General features: G+C 32.5%; 1 protein-coding gene across 1 annotated transcript; it reads right to left on the bottom strand.

Annotated features, from left to right (window-relative positions):
• Positions 1-5,610: 5,610 nt before the first annotated feature.
• Positions 5,611-14,538, bottom strand: LOC139504063 (uncharacterized). Its single transcript, XM_071294122.1, has one exon. The coding sequence runs from the start codon at positions 14,536-14,538 to the stop codon at positions 5,611-5,613; it is 8,928 nt and encodes a 2,975-aa protein (XP_071150223.1).
• Positions 14,539-17,102: the final 2,564 nt, after the last annotated feature.

Below are 17,102 nucleotides of genomic sequence, written 5' to 3'. Positions count from 1 at the left end.
TGTGACCTTTGTCAAGGTCATTGCTTCACAATGTCATTGCAAAAGACCCTATGGGTCAAGGACCTTTTGTTTAAGAGTTTTGCCTAATAATGGCTTTTTATAAACCATCAATGGGGGTTATGTCCCTTACATAATGGTAAAATCAATACAGTCATAATGTAACAAAGTTGCCCCTTGAAGTACTGAACATTTTTCACTGCTTAAATTTTCTGTATCTATAACCATTCAAGAATTATAGGGAAATCAAAGACATATGAAAATCTAAAATATGACCTTGACCTTTGACCTTGACCTAATTTTCTAAGTTAGGACCCAGGGGACTCAAATAAAAACATTCCAGGGTTATACGGTTAACGGTTTATGAGTTAAAAAAACATACCGACAAATTTATTCCGTAAAGGTACATAACTCCTATAAGATTTCATCGAATCGCTTCGATCCAAATTAGCCAAAAATTCCTGAGGATGTAACGAACAATTTGTAAAAAGAATTTTGTCGCTTTCTTATTTTGTTACGAAGGAGATGCACACACATGACAAACAGTGAATAGGGAGATAACTCTTGCAAAGAAAATGGTTCGGCTTAGCAGGGTGAAATTTAAAAGCGCATAAACTATACGATACAAAATAAAAAAAATCTAAGCGACATATTGCGAAACAAACATTTATCGCAAGAACAAAATTTGGCGGAAAAAAAAAAAAAATAATAATAATTAAAAACCAATTGTTCAGAGAACAATTGAAAGTCTTTCCACACCAAAGAAATTTTGATAAGAAGATAGTTTCTTCATACTGATGAGATAAATAATGGTTTAATTATGTTTTTGAGTGATAAAAGGGAGATAATATGCTACTTCCGGTGAAATGAATGTCACTTCTGGTCTCATAAAATAGCTTCTTTTACACTGATTCCAAAAATATATAGTTTCTATATACTTTTGTATGTAGAATGGGAGATAATTGGCTACTTCCGGTTTGTAGGAAGTCATTTTTAGCCTTCAGTAATCAGTTTATGTATCTATATAACAAAATATATTGCTTCTGAGTACTTTTATATGAAAAATTTGCAAAAAAGGCTACTTCCGGTTTTCTAAAGGTCACTTCCGGTAGTCATTTTTCAAGGTCATTTGTCACCTAACCTTTTGTACAAGGTCAAATGCCTCTATAATGAACTTAGTTGAAGTTATAATGAAATAACATCATATAAAGACATTTCAGGGGCACCAACTCCTATAAGATGCCATTAAATGGTATAAGTCTAAATGTAGCATTTCTTCATTACAATTAAGCAGACATTTTGCACTTGTTCTTTTATATGTATCTTTCAAAGTGTCAGAGAAAATGCAAAAACATGCAAAAGTCACAATTGAGAACTTGACCTTGACCCTTGACCTTGACCTCATTTTCTAAGTTAGGACCTAGGGGACTCAGATAAAAACATTCCAGGGTTATACGGTTAACTGTTTATGAGTTAAATGAACATACCGACAAATTTATTTTGTAAAGGTAGATAACTCCTATAAAATTTCATCGAATCGCTTCGATCAAAATTAGCCAAAAATTTCTGAGGATGTAACGAACAATTTGTAAAAAGAATTTTGTCGCTATCTTTTTTTGTTATGAAGGAGATGCACACAGAGGGTAAACAGTGAAAAGGGAGATAACTCTTACATAGAAAATGGATCGTCTTAGCAGGGTGAAATTTAAAAGCGCATAAACTATACGATACAATATGAGAAATATCTAAGCGACATATTGCGAAACAAACATTTATCGCAAGAACAAAATTTGGCGGAAGAAAAAAAAAAAAAAAATAATAATAATAATTAAAAACCAATTGTTCAGAGAACAATTGAAAGTCTTTCCACACCAAAGTAATTTGGATAAGAAGGTAGTTTCTTTATACTGATGCGAAAAATGATGGTTTAATTATCTTTTTGAGTGATATAAGGGAAATAATATGCTACTTCCGGTGAAATGAATGTCACATCCGGTCTCATATGATAGCTTCTTTCACACTGATTCCAAAAATATATAGTTTCTCTATACTTTTGTATGTAGAATGGGAGATAATTGGCCACTTCCGGTTTGTTGGAAGTTATTTTTAGTCTTCAGTAATCTGTTCATGTATCTATATGACAAATAATATGGATTCTGAGTACTTTTATGTGAAAAAATTGCAAAAATAGCTACTTCCGGTTTCCTAAAGGTCACTTCCGGTAGTCATTTTTCAAGGTCATTTGTCACTTAACCTTTTGTATAAGGTCAAATGTCTTTATAATGAACTTAATTGAAGTTATAATAAAAAAACTTCATATCAAGACATTTCAGGGGCACCAACTCCTATAAGATGCCATTTAATTGTATAAGACTAAATGTAGCATATCTTCATTACAATAAAGCTGATATTTTGCACTTGTTCTTTTATATGTATCTCTCAAAGTGTCGGAGAAAATGCAAAAACAAGCAAAAGTCACAATTGAGAACTTGACCTTGACCTTTGACCTTGACCTCATTTTCTAAGTTAGGACCTAGGGGACTCAAATAAAAACATTCCAGGGTTATACGGTTAACTGTTTATGAGTTAAATAAACTTACCGACAAATTTATTTTGTAAAGGTAGATAACTCCTATAAAATTTCATCGAATCGCTTCGATCCAAATACGCCAAAAATTACTGAGGATGTAACGAACAATTTGGAAAAAGAATTTTGTCGCTATCTTTTTTTGTTACGGAGGAGATGCACACAGAGGATAAACAGTGAAATGGGAGATAACTCTTACATAGAAAATGGTTCGCCTTAGCAGGGTGAAATTTAAAAGCGCATAAACTATACGATACCATATGAGAAATATCTAAGCGACATATTGCGAAACAAACATTTTGCGCAAGAACAAAATTTGACGGAAGAAAAAAAAAAAAATAATAATCAGAAGAAAAACAATAAGTCTTTCCACAGAAAAGTGGAAAGACTTAATAATCAGAACAAATACAATAGGCTTTCCACAGAAAAGTGGAAAGACCTAATAATAATAATCAGAAGAAAAACAATAAGTCTTTCCACAGAAAAGTGGAAAGACTTAATAATCAGAACAAATACAATAAGTCTTTTCACAAAAAAGTGAAAAGACTTAATAATAATCAGAACAAATACAATAAGTCTTTCCACAGAAAAGTGGAAAGACTTAATAAATATAAAGCAATTGTTTTGAAAACAATTGTTAGGCAGTCTTTCCCCTCTGATGAATGGACAATTGATTTTTTTGATTTATTGATTTGGAAAAAGGGGGCGGGGGGGGTATTTGTTTGTTTGTTTATTTGTTTTTGTAAAGGTCTATATTATTTAGTTACCGGAGAAGTTTCATGTTTAGTTTGGAAAGTTTTTCTTTTATTTTAGATACAGCGCGCGCGCAAGATTGAGGAGACATCACGTGACGCGGGTTTATATTAAGAAAAACTTAGTCTTTTTATTTCTCTTTAGGTCGGGACGTTAAACAGACAACATGTATAGAGATGGAATGCACACAATGTAATTTCTTTTGTCATTGTAAGAAAATTGACATTTTGATGAAAGTTCACAAGCAGTGCATGTTTTGGATTTAATCGATCCGGTGTAACTTTAAAACACATTTATTGATTATTTTCTGATAATGTACATTTTTCAGCACCTGTTTGTAACACAGATTAGTATTTCAATCTCGGAGCGGACATTTTATTGTAGGTTTTTACTGAGATTTACGGACCTAGCAAGCGATTTTTACAGCATTGCCATTTCTTTTTTCTAGGAAAAGTCTTGAGAGATATCTGCAAAAAGTTTTTTTATGAACCTTCAGTACATGTATGCCCTGCTGACTGCAAATTTTCAGGTCGATTGGACTTGTAGTTTCAGAGAATATGTGGATTTTTTTTTCAGAAGATGGATTCTGAGTACTTTTATACGAAAAAATTGCAAAAAAAGGTTACTTCCGGTTTTCTCAAGGTCACTTCCGGTAGTCATTTTTCAAGGTCATTTGTCATCCAACCTTTTGCACAAGGTCAAATGCCATTAAAATGCACTTAGTTGAAGTTATAATCAAATAACCTCATATCAAGACATTTCAGGGGCACTAACTCCTATTAGATGCTATTTAATTGTATCAGACCAAATGTAACATATCTTCATAACTATATAGCAATCATTTTGCACTTGTTCTTTAATATGTACCTTTTCAAGGGTTGGAGAAAATGCAAAAACATGGAAAATTCCGAATTTAGAACTTGACCTTGACCTTTGACCTTGACCCCATTTTCTAATAAATGGCCTAGGGATCTCAAATAAATACATTCCAGGGTTATACGGTTGACGGTTTATTAGTTAATAACACATATTGAGAAAATAATTTTGTAAAGGTAGATAACTCCTATAAAATTTCATCGAATCGCTTCGCTCCAAATAAGCCAAATTTTCCTTAGGATGTAACGAACAATTTGTTAAAAGAATTTTGTCGCTATCTTTTTTTGTTACAAAGGAGATGCACTCTGATGATAAACAGTGAATAGGGAGATAACTCTTACAAAGAAAAGTGTTCGGCTTAGCAGGGTTAAATGTAAAAGCGCATAAACTGTACGATACAATATGAGAAATATCTAAGCGACATATTGCGAAACAAACATTTGTCGCAATATCAAAATTAGGCGGAAAAAAAAAAAAAAAAAAAAAATAATAATAATAATTAAAAACCAATTGTTCAGAGAACAATTGAAAGTCTTTCCACATCAAAGAAATTATGAAATGAAGCAATTTTTTCGTATAAGGTGATAATGTGCTACTTCCGGTGAAGTAAAGTTTCTTCCAGTCTCATATGAAAGCTTATTTAAGATTAATTCCAAAAATATAAAGTTTCTATATACTTTTATCTTCTATAATAATAGTGTATATGACTTACCATTACTAAAAGCCATTGATTCAACAACCATGCTAAAAGTCACACCATCCTTCTTTGATGATTAATCATTATCAACTATTTCACCTCATGGCAGTTGTAATTTTATATATTAAACAATGCACAAGAGCTAAAACAATTGAAATTTCTGTAGAATGTTTCTGTAAAATATATAAATTGATGATCAATTAATTATAAAGAATTCATGGACAATGTCTAAGTTGTATGTTGATGCTGCTGCATATTTTTGGTAAACTAATTTTCAAATGTTAGTCATTAATGGTCACTGTAAGAATACAACATAAAATTATGAAATAAACATTCACATATGTGTAAACAACTTTATGAAATTTTCTATTCTAGTCATTTATCTTGATTAATTGATTGGATCTTTTTTTGCTTTACATCCAGTGGCAAATGTTTCATGCATATTCAGGATGACCAAACACCTGAATAACTACAATGGTCATATACGGTATTTGTTGCCAGAGCCCTGTTTGTTGTCAGCACTAAGTCATGTTTCAGTGCTGACATCCGCCTCCTACGACGGGGACGAAGGGTTGGACTTCAGGAGGCATATTTTTTTTAATTTATGTCATTCTTAAAATCAAAATTAAAACTGACATTCGTTTAATACTGACGATATTGGTTTTTTTTTTGTTCTACATGTTGTTTCTTCGTACCCTCATTAGTCATATGGAACAACTATTTTCAGTGCCTCATGATAGCTGTAATATGTTGGAATAATTGTAACCTGTGTATCATGACATCCTTTTACATACACATGGTCAATAAGAGTTCCACCTTCTGTTGTTGCACTACTAACAAGTTGTCTGAAACCTTTTGATAACATGAAACTTAATACTGTACAGCTACCTTTCAAAATATCTTGATTAAAATCACCAATTACAACAACTCTTTCTGATAAGTCTTCCAATTTACAGATTAAAGTTTCCATGTTCTCCAAAAATTTTCCTAGATTATACCTCTGGGTTCTGTAAACAGTAGCAACAAAAACATTTCTACTTGGAATCTTGAAAACTATACATTCTAAGTTTGATGTCAAGTTGCACAATTCTGTTTCTGAAGAAAGCTTGTGAAAAACACACACACCACCATGCTGCATTTCCTTTAAAGAAGAATAATAAGAATCATCTTCTTGAAAAGCTAGAGATCTGGGCAAATGAAAACCATCATATCCCACCATTTCAAAGCAAGTGAATTCTTGATTAGCCCAGGTTTCAGTAAGACAAATGTAATCCGCACTTCTAAAGTCTGGATTTTGTTTAATATCTTCTGCATGGGTCTGTAAACCTTGAATATTGTGATACATTATCTGAAAAGCTTGTGTATGTTCCTCTGCTGTATTCTCAATTTCAGGCAAAAATCTTGTCATTTCTGAAACACCCTTTACAATATCAGGATCGCAGAAGATTTTCTTGTCAATTTTTTCAGCTTCTATGCTTTCAATGTGTAAACCAGATTTTGATGTAACTCTGCTAAGGGCTACATATGCCTGACCATATGTGAAACATTTATTCAGATCTACAACACATTCTTCAACTGTTAATCCTTGAACTTTGTGAATTGTGCAAGCCCAGGCTAACTTCAATGGAAACTGTTTTCTTACACAATTGCTTAAAGGAATGTCTTCACTTGAAGGTTTCAATCCAACACAGTGTTTTCCACTGATGAGTTTTTGTACCTTTGCATTTCTTCCTACTCTTTCATTGTCAAAGTGAACATATATTGTACTTGGGAGGGAATTTGGTGAGAAGTCTTTGATAGATATAACAGTTCCCATTACACCATTTACTAAACCATCTGCTGTGTCCTCATTCTTGATTAGCATTACTCTTGCTCCCTCAGCTAAAAGAATAGATATTGGGAGACAGACATCTGACTTTAAACAATGTACTTTTTTCAGAGTTAATTTCCCTGAAGTTTTGTCTTTTTGGAAATCTTGTGCCTCAATTAGTTTTGATTCTGTACATTGTTTCATTATCATCTCCTTGTTAAAGGTATCAACCTCTGCATTTGTAGAATATATGTGCAAGGCTTCATCGGGGCTATCACCAAAGCAGTGTTGTAATGTTTCTTTATCAGATGATGACAAACTTTCATTTTTCTGCTTAACACGCAATCTATTTAGTAGTTCAGCAAACATTCCATCCTCACGTTGACGCATTATTTCATCCAACTCGGCAATTTCAAACAAGCCATTCCATAGCTGATTTGAGGGATTAGAAGGGTCATCTACATACAATTTGTCTACCCTTTTTGTTCGAACTGGTGGTAACTGATAAAAATCGCCAACCGCAATTATTGAAACACCTCCAAATAAACAATTGTCTGGTCTTTTTTTAACTTGTCTGAGTCGCTCATGAACGAAAAACAACAATTTCTTATTGACCATTGAAATTTCATCAATTATTAAGATTTGCAAATGTTCTAACTTTGATCTGAGCGAATTAATTTTGTCTTCACTAAGAGTTGCATGATCAGGTGAGAGTGATTTGAAAATTCCAAGAGCACTATGAATTGTCAATCCATGGATATTAAATGCAGCCGTTCCAGTTGGAGCTGTTAACAGAACTGTGAGATCATCTGGATTATTTGTTGTTTGTGCTAATATTCGAGTTGCTTCATATTGAATACATTTGATCAAGTGACTTTTACCCGTTCCAGCTCCTCCAGTGATAAATAAATGTAAAGGCTCTGGTGTTTTTCCGTTTGCTTTTTGAATGCACCAATCTCTTATTTTATAGAGAATTCTTCTCTGTTTCACATTCAAACTTCTTAGCCTTGGAATGATTTCATTTTTTGTGAGAGAAACAGACAGCAAATTAGTTCCAACAGATGATGAGCTCTTTTCATTCAAATCTGGTATTGATAAATCCTCCTCAATCACACTAGATACTTTGCCTTCATCTATACATTCTCTTCTATTCACCTCTGCTTCTGGGCATAACTCACACCAAGCATCTTCTTTAGGATCTTTTTCATGAAATTGCTTTTCTGCTTCCTCTAAATCATGACCATTTTTCACAAAGTCTGACATGTTTTTGATAACAATTTCTTTCACAGAACTTAATGTGTTATCCCCTTGAAACTTAACTCTTCCACATGTGAAGAAATTCTCATATGTTTGAAATAAGAGTGGTTTTAACTGTTCATCATATCTGTATGGCAAATACAGTTGCAAAATGCTTTGATAATATTTTTCTGGGGAATTTTCCTGAGAGAAACGAGGATATTTTATAACTGCAGGTGAAGTTCTTGTGCGTTTTCTAATATATCCAAGTGAGCCATCAAGTTTGAAAGTTGTGTCTTTATTAATTTTCTGTGGTAATTGTGATTCTAGTACAACACTGTATTCAGAAGTGAATCTTGCAAGACACAATTTGATAAAGATATCAATGTGAGGTCTACCTTTATATCTATCAACAATGTTGTTCATCCAAGTACTATTTTCATCTTCATCTTCGCTGTCACTATTTTGTCTTTTTCTTTTAGAAGACTTACAATTTTGTTGTTTCTCTAGGTCTTTCAAAGGAACGCTCATTCTACATGGATTTTCACCGACAGGTATAAATTCTACTTTCCTTGAACACTCTCGTAATCTTAATCCAGTTACTCTAAACACTGCTTCCTGTGCACTTATCTCTCTATGGTGTAAGTATGAAGTTCCAACTTTTTTCATAGTCTGTTGAGCATTTAGATTTCCTTCTTCTGCTTCATTTTTAGTCTGTTGGAGGAGTAATCCTAGCTCTCGCTCAGCTTTACTTATGTAACTTATAATGTACACAACACAGGAAAATGCATCCAAAATATATTGTATGTCCATGTTTGCATCCCAAGCCCTCAAAAGATGTGGGTTATACTGATTGGTGTATATTTCATTTGGCTGACGTTTGAGAACTACTGTTTTGCGATTGGTGATAAAACGATAATATGTTTCGAAGCTTTCTTGAGTAAGTCCTATCTTCTTGAAAATTTCAGAAACATCTAAGTTTTCATCTTCATGATTTTTAATAACTTCCCATAAGTCGGACAATATTTCCTTTGCTAATTCTTCATCGTCCTCTGAATCTTTATCTGGATCACTTGGTTCTGAGATAAATGTTCTAGATGAGGGAGGTCTTGGGAAATTAAACCGACATACTGTTCCCTTTTTCTTACAAGATTTTGAATGTTTTTTGCTGTGTTGGTGTACTGCCATAACAATGTCATGCAATTCTTTGTCTTCTTTTTCATCTGGTATCTCACATGTTATGTACTTGTCAATAAAGGTAATAATGTCATCAATATCATCTTCACCAAATTTTGGAGCATTTTCTACCCAAAACAAACAATGTGTGTGGGGAGAACCTCTTTGTTGAAATTCAACTCGGTAAAAATAGTCGATTATTTTCCCTATTGGTTGAGCTTCTGACATGATAACATCCTTCAGAAACATATGAAATCTATGATCAAACATTCTTACTGCTGTTACAGGATTGCTACACAGAACTTTACATTTTTCATCCCATGTCATATTTTCACTATTTCTCGTGTCACCTTGCTGTTTTAAAATTGTGTTTATAATTTCTAACCATCTAAAGTCTGCAGAAGAAAAAGAACAGAAGAATGTGGGGACTCCTAACTGTCTTATCATTGCAAATATATCTTTTTGTGAGCTTTGCCAATAGGGAGGAGTTCCACGAATGGGTTTTAAATATTTTATAGCTTCATCTTTCTTAAATAATTCTTTTAAGGTTTCCTTGTTGCAAAGCATTTCTCTCGTAACTTTCTTTCCTTCTTTCGAAAAAGGACATTGTTTTCTTAGAGATATCTGAACGTTTGAAATCACACTATTGAGCTCTGTTAAATATTGACTGAAAAATATGTAGTTGGTATCTCTAGCAAATCTGTTTTCAACACTCATTAATCGAAGATTAAAGTATCTTCCAATTGTCAGTTTTTCATCACGGTCTTCATCCGAAGTATTTTTACCTGATGGAAAGTGCACAGGAAAGGTTTTAGCTTCAATACCTGGTTCTTTTAGAACACTAAGAGGATTGTTATTTTCTGCTGGGGCTAAATTAAATACTTGATCAAAGCATAAATCTAAAGCCTCTTGTCCTATGTCAGCAGGTTGTAAACAAGTATCTAATTGAACACCACGTAACTTATCATCAATATAGCTATATTGTTCGCTTTCTACCTCTCTTTCATTGCCTACTTTCGAAGACTTTGAAATCTTTTCTAACTCATCTTTCTGTATTTCTTTATTCCCCATCATCTTAGTATCATCAGAATCAGAATCGGATTCATCATTCACTACTTGATCATCATTTACCTCAGGGATAGGGTTTATCCATTCATCATTGATAGCGACATCTTTATACCACTCGTTTTTATCCTTTAAATACACAAGTGCTTGCTCCAAATGGTTTGGTCTAACATATTGGTATTTGTCATAGCCTTTGTAGTTAAGTTTTCTCTTCAGTTTAACCTTAAGTAAAAGACTTTCATCTTCTGATCGTGGTAGTATCGTAGTAACTTTTTTCAAATCAGATGGCACACAAACTATAGGTCCATGAACACCTTTTTGTCCTCCTTTTGGTAAAGCCATTATCTTCATGAATGGAATATTCAGGGCTATTAGTTGTTGCTCTATTGAATTTAGCTGTTTTAATTCTAATGGAACATCTTCAAGCATTAAACCATTTGAAAACGAATCTGCAGGTATTTTACCTCTCATCATTTTACGATGACAAGTATAACAAATCCATAGACTTGTTCTACATGTTCCTTCAAAAGCACAATGAGTATTGCAGTCATCTGTACATATGTGTTTATATTTCTCTGTTGTGCATGAATCATATATAGAACTATCATAGGACCCCTTTTTACAGATTAGAACTTGTTTTTCAAAGAACAGCCTCAAGCAGCAAGAACAAACACATTCTGGACCTTTCTTAACAGCATCCTTAAATTTTCTGATAACTTCAGTTATTTGTTTGTTTTCCTGTTTTAAATTTTCCCGACGTGTTTCTGTTTGTTGTTTAACTTTACATCTGTGTGAATCATCATCTGCATACTTCTGTATACTTGCTTGTTTCACATGTTCTTTGTGCTTTTCATCTTCCTTATACTTTTTTATACTGGTTTGTTTCACATGTTCCTTGTGCATTTCATCTTCCTTATACTTGTGTACGCTTGCTAGTTTCACATGTTCTTTGTGCTTTTCATCTTCCTTATACTTTTTTACGCTTGCTAGTTTCACACGTTCTTTGTGCTTTTCATCTTCCTTATACTTTTGTACACTTGCTTGTTTCACAATTTTCTTGTGCTTTTCATCTTCCTTATATTTTTGTACACTTGCTTGTTTTACAAGTTCCTTGTGTTTTTCATCTTCCTTATACTTTTGGACACTTGCTTGTTTGACAAGTTTCTTGTGCTTTTCATCTTCCTTATATTTTTGTACACTTGCTTGTTTGACAAGTTTCTTGTGCTTTTCATCTTCCTTATATTTTTGTACACTTGCTTGTTTGACAAGTTTCTTGTGCTTTTCATCTTCCTCATATTTTTGTACACTTGCTTGTTTTACAAGTTCCTTGTGCTTTTCATCTTCCTTATACTTTTGAACACTTGCTTGTTTGACATGTTTCTTGTGTTGTTCATCTTCTTTATACTTATATACACTAGTTCGTTTCAATTTTTCTCTGTACTTGTCATTTTCTTGATATTTCTGAATTCCAGATTCTTTTAAAGCATCTCTGTAATCTTTGTCCTCTCGATATTTCTTGATACCTGCTTGTATTGCAATATCTCTGTATGTCTCATTTTCCCTATATTTTCTTTTCAGAGTGGAAATCTTTCTTGCTTTAAATTCCTCATCTTTCCTGTACCTATTCCTTTCTTTTTCAGATTTTGATAAGACTTTTGATTCATCATCCGAAGAGTTATCTGAATCATTAATTTTCAATGTTGGCACCTCACATTTCCTATCAAATTCAGACTTTTCCCTTTCAACTGGACTAGATTGCATTCTGTTTTGATACCTTGACTTCTGACTTACATCTGTGACAACTTCGTAGTGATTGATGCCAGTTAGATGTTGAAGATAGATTGCCTGAGCATTAATTTTGTTTTTGTTACATAATTGAGATGAAGAATATTTAATCCACGAATCATTGTAATAAGTGTAAATGTCAGTTTTTAGCAGGTCTGCACATGCTATAATCTCCAACTCAGTTCCCCATACATTATTTTCTTTCATCTGGAGAGAATGTATGTGCTCTGTGATAGTTTTGAATCTTGGCTGTAAAAAAGATTTAAACATTTCTGCATTTTTCATCAAATGATCAACTATATCTTTTCTTATATTTCCATAAAACTCCTGTCTATTTGAAAGTGCATATGAAATAGCTCGAAACAAACAATTGCCATCACCTGTGATAGATTTTGTAGTAGATGGGGGGCCCATATCAAAAATAGTATTGGTGATTTGCTTGTGAATATGCTTAGTTGGTATCTTAACAATGAGACAAAGCTTTTTCTTTGCAATAGTGTTGATTGGTTTAAAATCATAAGACATGTTAGTTGCAGACACAATTTCAACATCAGACTCATTCTTGTTGATATTATTATTGGCATTACTTTCAGAGCTATAGATGTCAAATGTTACATTTATTTTTTCGTGAACTTTTGTAAGGGTTGACCCTTTCTCGTTTTCTACTTCAACAATTTCAGGCAGCTCATAGTCACTGGTGTTCATTGTTTCATAATTTCCAATATTGCTATAGTTGGTGTTGTTTATTTCGTTATGGTTTTCCGGACTTTTATCACCATTATTGTACACTACAGGTTCTCCAACTATAGATATGCTTACTCCAGTTACCTCAAACCACTGATTTTGACTTGCTCCTGATACCATGTTGCAACAGTATTGATAAAGATGATCTAGACTGCTCAATTTTAAAAGTAAACTTTTGCCATTACTGTGCTTTAAACCAAACTCGTTTCTTGCATGTGAATCAAACAAAAATAAATCAACGCCATGTTTCAAGGCTAAAAATGAAGTATCATATGCACATATAAAGCAAGCATCATAATCTACAAGGGATTCCTGTAAAGCTTGATCTAATGGCAAAGAATTACCAAATTCACTAAAATCAATACTTTCTGATGTATCTATTACTGCAGATATCGACTCTTTTAGTGACAATTGCATCAATTTTCCTGATATATCTAATATTGGTGGTAGGTCAGATATTAATAAGTGATGATTATTACCACTAACACGGCTATATAAATCATTCCCATAAATCAGAACCTTATCTAAATATTTCTGATCCCAATAGGTCAAATCTTTCAATTTACTAAAAGCAAGAGCTGAACAACAATTCGCCACACATTGCTTACCACTGTTTAAACCAAATCTTATATCTCCTTGGTGAAAACTACCTTGTACAAATGTATTTCTAATACCTGGTCTACTAACCTTTACACAATCCTTAACCTTAGCTGTGTTTATTTTGTTGTTACATTGTGCTTTGATTGAAGTTTTGTGGTTTATTTTACTTTGATATTGTTCCAATTGAACTTTATTCATAAGTACTATTTCACTTTCAGTTTCTATATACGGACAATTGTGTTTTAGATCTAGTTGTTCAATAAAATTTTCATACTTCTTTTTAACAATCCTATTTTCATCCTGTTTTTCAATCTGATTTTGATCCAGTTTTTCTGTCCGATTTTGAACAATTTTTTTATTCTGATTTTTATTCAGTTTTTCAATCTGCTTTTTATCCAGTTTTTCAACCTGATTCTGGTCTAGTTTTTCTGTCTGATTTTGTATATCACTTTTACTCTGATATATATTATCATCATATTTATTTCTCTTGTATTGATAGTTTGTAGAGCTGACGCTCTGAACTAGTTTTTCAGTTTCATTCTCATATAAATGTTCAATTCTATTCTCTAATATATTTTCTATTTCATTTTCTAATATATTTTCAATTTCATTTTCTAATATATTTTCAATTTCATTTTCTAATATATTTTCAATTTCATTTTCTAATATAATTCTCTCATTTACATCAAAATCATGACATTTTTGAGAGATGTCGCTCTGATCTAAATCATGACAGTTTTTAGAGATGACGCTCTGATCTAAATCATGCCAGTTTTGAGAGATGACACTCTGATCTAAATCATGACAGTTTTGAGAGATGACACTCTGATCTAAATCATGACAGTTTTGAGAGATGACGCTCTGCTCTAAATCATTACAGTTTTGAGAGATGATGTTCTGATCTAAATCAAGACAGTTTTGAGAGATGACGCTCTGATCTAAATCATGACAGTTTTGAGAGATGATGCTCTGATCTAAATCAAGACAGTTTTGAGAGATGACGCTCTTATCTAAATCATGACAGTTTTGAGAGATGACGCTCTGATCTATATTTTGAAAGTTTAGAGAGGTGTTGCTCTGATCTTTACTATTTGATTGGTTGTTGCACTGACCATCCCTAAGATTGATGTTTTTTTCCTGTCTAGCTTTTCTCTGTCTTTTTTTATTTTCTTTCAGCTTAGTACTTCTTGCCTTTTTGCTTTTTTTTGGCATTATCTGAAAAAGAAAATTAATATATTATTTAATATCGTATATTCTAGTTTCTCAAATAACGAAAACAAGTTGTGTAAGGAGTAAAATATATTTGTAATTTATCAGTTACACAACGCTGGATACTAAACAGTTAAATTATTGCACCGAATCGTTCTTGAGCTATCAAATATTGTATTCAAAATCAGGGAATTCATCACTGAAAGTAAATTAGCTTCCTTAAAAAGTTTGTTATGTGTCATCAATTTTGCAGACTGACATAATTATTTTCATAAAAGCATCATGTTATTTTTATTGATTACTAATGTATGTGTTTAGATCATTGTTGCATAGTATACAGTGGCTTTGGTCATCAATGCTTTTTAACTTAGTACTTTATTTGGCCTTTTAACTTTTGGGGAATTGAGCATCACTGAAGTCTTTAAACTTGTAGACAAATCACACGTCTGGCTTAAGTACGAAATTTAATCCTGGTATCTATAATGAGTTTATTGTAGTTTGTCAACTTTATTGCAGTTGATCTATGTTTTATAGTTTGTAATTGGTACTTGTTGCACATCAAATATAGTTATGTATTTTTATTGTCAATAGACAACTTATGTTCCCATGTCTCTAATTCTCATATACCTGAAATCTACAATTTGACAGATATTTAGCAAACAGTTATACACACAGTAGTAAACCATATTCTTTTTCGTTTAGAGGTGCTTTGAACATATTTAACTATCTAGATTTTTAATCTTAATGTTACCATTTAAAGATGACAAGAAGTATAATTATGTTGATAGTCTTATGCTTAATATCCAGTAGCAAATATTTCCTGCATTTTCAGGAAGAATAAGAATAATCATGCCAACAACAGTGTTGTTACAGTTTCACAACTCCCTAGAATTATGAACTATAAGAATGTGTTATTTATGGTTTGATTGCCAATGAGACATATATCCACCAAAACCCGAAAGACAAAAATGAAACAACTACATGATTGTACCACAAATATCCAACTGTATAGTATGCTAAGAATTTACAATTTCCCTGTGATAACATATATACCTTGCAATGATTCTACATATAAATGTAAAATAGAGACAACTTATCATCGATGATCCCAGAAAAGATTGCTCATAAAAACCCTATACCAGTACTTTTTGACGTAGTCATAAATAAGACATATGCATGACAAAATTTTCCAATCATAAGGCATCAATGTCAAGTATGTACAGGATATTTATACTTTTTTTATCTTTATGTAAATAGGGATCGTGCCCATGGGACGCAGATGATACCCCCACTTGCATATCATATAAAGTTATAAATGGACATAACCATTTATGACTGTAAAAGTGAGGCAAATTTGTACTTGATCTGAGTTACAAGGTTATAAGTACTGAGTATTGCGTCTAAGTAAATTGATATTTGGTTGTAACAAATTAAAGTTAGGTAAGGGAAATAAAAATTTCTGCAATTTTTCTATTTGTAAAGGGACATAACTTCAGAACAGAAAATATGACGCCACAAAAATTCTAGGGTAAACTGTGTTTCGTGGTAATACCCATTGTGAATAAGTTTCATTCCATTTGGTTTAGACAAACTTAAGTAAGAAAATGGAAACAACCATTCAGCAGTTTTTCCATTTGTAAAGGGACATAACTCTAGAACGGTTTAAGCAATACCACCAAAATGAGAACTTGACCTGTATTTTGTGCTTATAAACATTGTGTGAAAGTTTCAAACCATTTGGTTGAGGAAACTGAAGTTGGAGAACAGAAACAAAACAAAAAGTTGTGCAAATTTTCAATTTGTAAAGGGCATATCTCAGAGTGGTAAAGTGACATCTGCGACACAAAAATTCAAACTTGATCTAAGTTTGCTAAAAATAAAAATTGTGTGTAAGTTTCATAACATTTGGGTGAGGCAAACTTAAGTTAGAGATAGGAAACCCACTTTAGGATGTACTGAAGGGTAACACTTAATGCCCCCTCGGCTTAGACAAGGGGTATAGAATCCTCCGCTTAGTGGGGGCATAAAAAATAATGAGTAAGTGTTGAAGTAGTAAAATAAAAGAGCCCCAATGGGTGTAACTCATTGTCCAATGGATGAACAAAACAATTTTAACATTCAAATGTCTCTGGAGAAGCCAGGAGCAGTTAGTCTGCTTTAATATGAAATGACAATAGCATTCATTAATCATGTTAACTACACTTTTTTCACAACAAGCCTGATAATATTGCTATATTATATAGTTCAATCCTGTTTTTTATTTGGGTTGAAGTTTATCCATCTCATCATAAAAGACCTTACAATAAACTCATCATAAATGTAGATACCAGTATTGAAATTTGATGTTTGTGCCAGACGTGCACTTCATCTACAAAAAAACTCAACAGTGATGCTATAATATATTTTTTTATAAAGGTCAAGTATGAAGTTGAAGAGCAATGTATAATTATAATTTCAATTTTTCAAGGTAACAATGTTGTGTCTCATATCAATGTGAATCCATACATAATACTGAAATAGCTCTTTCCTTAATAGTGGCAATGAAGTAATCAAAACAAACATTTTTT

Source organism: Mytilus edulis, chromosome 14, assembly GCF_963676685.1.
Source record: "Mytilus edulis chromosome 14, xbMytEdul2.2, whole genome shotgun sequence".
NCBI lineage: Eukaryota > Metazoa > Mollusca > Bivalvia > Mytilida > Mytilidae > Mytilus > Mytilus edulis.
The sequence above is the reverse complement of the archived record's forward strand: the minus strand, read 5'-3'. Positions and strand labels throughout refer to the sequence as shown.

What these genes read in the sequence shown, in the direction of transcription:
- LOC139504063 (XM_071294122.1), bottom strand. Translation starts at nt 14,538, where the DNA reads ATGCCAAAAAAAAGCAAAAAGGCAAGAAGTACTAAGCTGAAAGAAAAT.